Genomic DNA, 3,160 nt, shown 5'->3' with positions numbered 1-3,160 from the left:
GCTCACTGCAAGCTCCGCCTGCCAGGTTCACGCCATTCTCCTGCTTCAGCCTCCCGAGTAGCTGGGACTACAGTTGCCCACCACCACACCTGGCTAATTTTTTTTGTATTTTTAGTAGAGACGGGGTTTCACTGTGTTAGCCAGGATGGTCTCATCTCCTGACCTTGTGATCCACCCGCCTCAGCCTCCCAAAGTGCTGGGATTACAGGCTTGAGTCACTGCATGCAGCCAATAATTTACTAACATTTTTCTACCTCATCTTAAGTCAGTTTGGGTAGTTATAGCTTTGTACAGAAATACATCACGGCCTGCCTAAGACAGATACCAACAAAAAGCTGAACACTCACTTCTACACTGGCGTAATCACACATGGAACACTTGAATGGCTTCTCGTGGGTGTGTTTGTAACGACGATGCCGAACCAATTCTCCACTGGTCACAAAGGCCATGTCGCAGTCTGGGCACTTGTGAGGACGAGTACCTAGAGAAAGGATGGAATAACAGGAAGAGCAAGATCAAGGGCACAGTTAATGACAGATATCAATGTGTGGCATTGAACTGCTGTGAGACTGAACCCTAGTCATCCCATCAATTGCAGTAGCTTGTAAGTAGATCCAAAAGTGAGCTCCAAAAACTATGGGAGGGCCTGGATGGATTTATAATACTAACGCCGGGATATTGTAACACATGCCAAACATTTAGTTTCTCTTAATTACCCATCTGAATCTGCTGCCTTTTAACATCATAAAAACCTTCTTATTCCTATTTTGTGAATATCCTGGTCATTATGGATTAAAAGTTAATAGAGACTGGTTTTGGTGGCTCAGGCCTCTAATCCCAGAACTCTGGGAGGCTAAGAGTTTGAGACCAGCCTGGGCAACATGGCAAGATCCCGTCTCTCAAATCTCGCTGTATTATGACTATAAATATAGGGCCATTGGGCTGTCCATATTCTGAAACTTTCTTTTAAAAACACAAGCATGGCCGGTCGTGGTGGCTCACGCCTGTAATCCCAGCACTTTGGGAGGCCGAGGCGGGCGGATCACGCAGTCAGGAGACTGAGACCATCCTGGCTAACCCGGTGAAACCCCGTCTCTACTAAAAATACAAAAAATTAACCGGGCGTGGTGGCAGGCGCCTGTAGTCCCAGCTACTGGGGAGGCTGAGGCAGGAGAATGGCGTAAACCCAGGAGGCGGAGCTTGCAGTGAGCCGAGATCGCGCCACTGCACTCCAGCCTGGGCGACAGAGCGAACTCTGCCTCAAAAAAAAAACAAAAACAAAAACAAAAAACCACAAGCATATAGCTTGTTTTCTATATTTGTCTCTCTTGATAAGGAATTTCACAGGCTTATCACAGGCTTTACATAGTATTGCCTTTTATGTGATTTAAACAAATGATTTTCAAGCACCCTTGTCTAATATGCTGTGATCATTCTGAATGTCAATTCATCCAATATAAAACATTTATGAATAATATACTCTCTACATTTCTTGTCTTTCACTGAAGGAATCCTAGAGACAAAACTGATAGCACAATGCAATGCCAGTTTCACAGACTAGTGACCATCTGTAATTGTGGGCAGCAGCTAAGGGGTGACAGCAAGGTAATACCAAACACTCAAACCAAAAGAAGGCTGCCTTTGAGAATACAATTAGGAAGAGCCACAATGTAATGAATAGAACCAGCCATCTGCAGAAATGATTCTCTTAGAGAATGAAGAGAATGGTGGAGAGGAAGAATGACTGGAGTATAATAAAAAGTAAGCAATTCCAAGGAATGTTCATTTGTTCATTCAATTTGATTCTTTAGAACCACCATGGATCTAACGGTAAAGCACAGACTTCTTCCTGTGAAAAGTGTAGAGCATGGTGTATGGATGAGAAGTAAAACAATTAACAAGAGAAGAAAAGTGGCATCCAATTTTCTTTTCCTTGTTTTTGAGCCAGGGTCTTCTTCTGTTGCCCAGCAGGAGTGCAGTGATAGGATCAAGGCTCACCGTAGCCTTGACTTCCCAGGCTCAAGTGATCCTCCTACTTCAGCCTCTCCAGTAGCTGAGACTACAGGCTTGCACCACCATGCCTGGCTAATTTTTTCTATTTTGTAGAGATGGAGTCTTGCCACGTTGCCCAGGCTTGTCTCAAACTCCTGGGCTCAAGCAATCCTCCAGCCTCGGTCTCACAAATTGCTGAGATTACAGGTGTGAGCCACCATGCCTGGTCTTCTTTTAGAAAAAAGTAAGCTAAAAAATAAATGCTGGTGTTTACCTAGTACTATCCAGGGGAGAAAGAGGCCTGCCCCTGGCAGACATAAGCATGGCAATTAGCAAAGAAGTGGACACTGCTGTAGAGCAGGGATTTCCATTAGGCTGCGCCACATGACCACCTACATTCCTTCACTCAAGGCCCATCCTCTTTTTTTCTTTTTATGAGATGGAGTCTCTTGCTCTGTCGCCTCGGTTGTAGTGCAGTAGCATGATTTTGGCTCACTGCAACCTCTACCTTCCAGGTTGAAGCAATTCTCTTGCCTCAGCCTCCTCAGTAGCTGGGACTACAGATACGTGCCACCACACCTGGCTTTTTTTTTTTTTTTTGCATTTTTAGTAGAGACGGGGTTTCACCATGCTGGCCAGGACGGTCTCGATCTCCTGACCTTGTGATCTGCCTGTCTCGGCCTCCCAAAGTGCTGGGATTACAGGCGTAAGCCACCATGCCCGGCTTTTTTTTCTGAGACCGAGTTTTGCTCTTGTTGCCCAGGATGGAGTGCAATGGCACGATCTCAGCTCACTGCAACCTCCACCTCCCAGGTTCAAGCGATTCTCCTGCCTCAGCCTCCCGAGTAGCTAGAATTACAGGCATGTGCCACCATGCCCAGCTAATTTTGTATTTTTAGTAGAGACGGGGTTTCCCCATGTTGGTCAGGCTGGTCTTGAACTCCCGACCTCAGGTGATCCGCCTGCCTTGGCCTCCCAAAGTGCTGGGATTACAGGCATAAGCCACCACACCCAGCCACCTGGCTAATTTTTGTATTTTTAGTCGAGACAGGGTTTACTCCTGACCTCAAGTGATCCACCAGCCTCGGCCTCCCCAGGTGCGGGGATTACAGGTGTGAGCCACCATGCCCAGCCATCAAGGCTCATCCTCACCAAGTTAGCTTTCAAC

At 46.5% G+C, this 3,160-nt stretch overlaps 1 protein-coding gene across 2 annotated transcripts in view; it reads right to left on the bottom strand.

Annotated features, from left to right (window-relative positions):
• The window catches only part of CTCF (CCCTC-binding factor (zinc finger protein)), an 83,090-nt gene that overhangs the window by 27,837 nt on the left and 52,093 nt on the right, over positions 1 to 3,160 (bottom strand). For both annotated transcript variants that reach the window (XM_011996701.1, XM_011996702.1), the window contains one exon: positions 348 to 481. In XM_011996701.1, the coding sequence (XP_011852091.1) occupies positions 348 to 481 (134 nt within the window). The remainder of the gene's footprint in view (positions 1 to 347; positions 482 to 3,160) is intronic.

This window comes from Mandrillus leucophaeus, unplaced genomic scaffold (genome assembly GCF_000951045.1).
Source record: "Mandrillus leucophaeus isolate KB7577 unplaced genomic scaffold, Mleu.le_1.0 Scaffold522, whole genome shotgun sequence".
NCBI classification, from domain to species: Eukaryota; Metazoa; Chordata; class Mammalia; order Primates; family Cercopithecidae; genus Mandrillus; species Mandrillus leucophaeus.
Note: the sequence above shows the minus strand (reverse complement) of the source record. Positions and strands in the feature narration are given on the sequence as shown.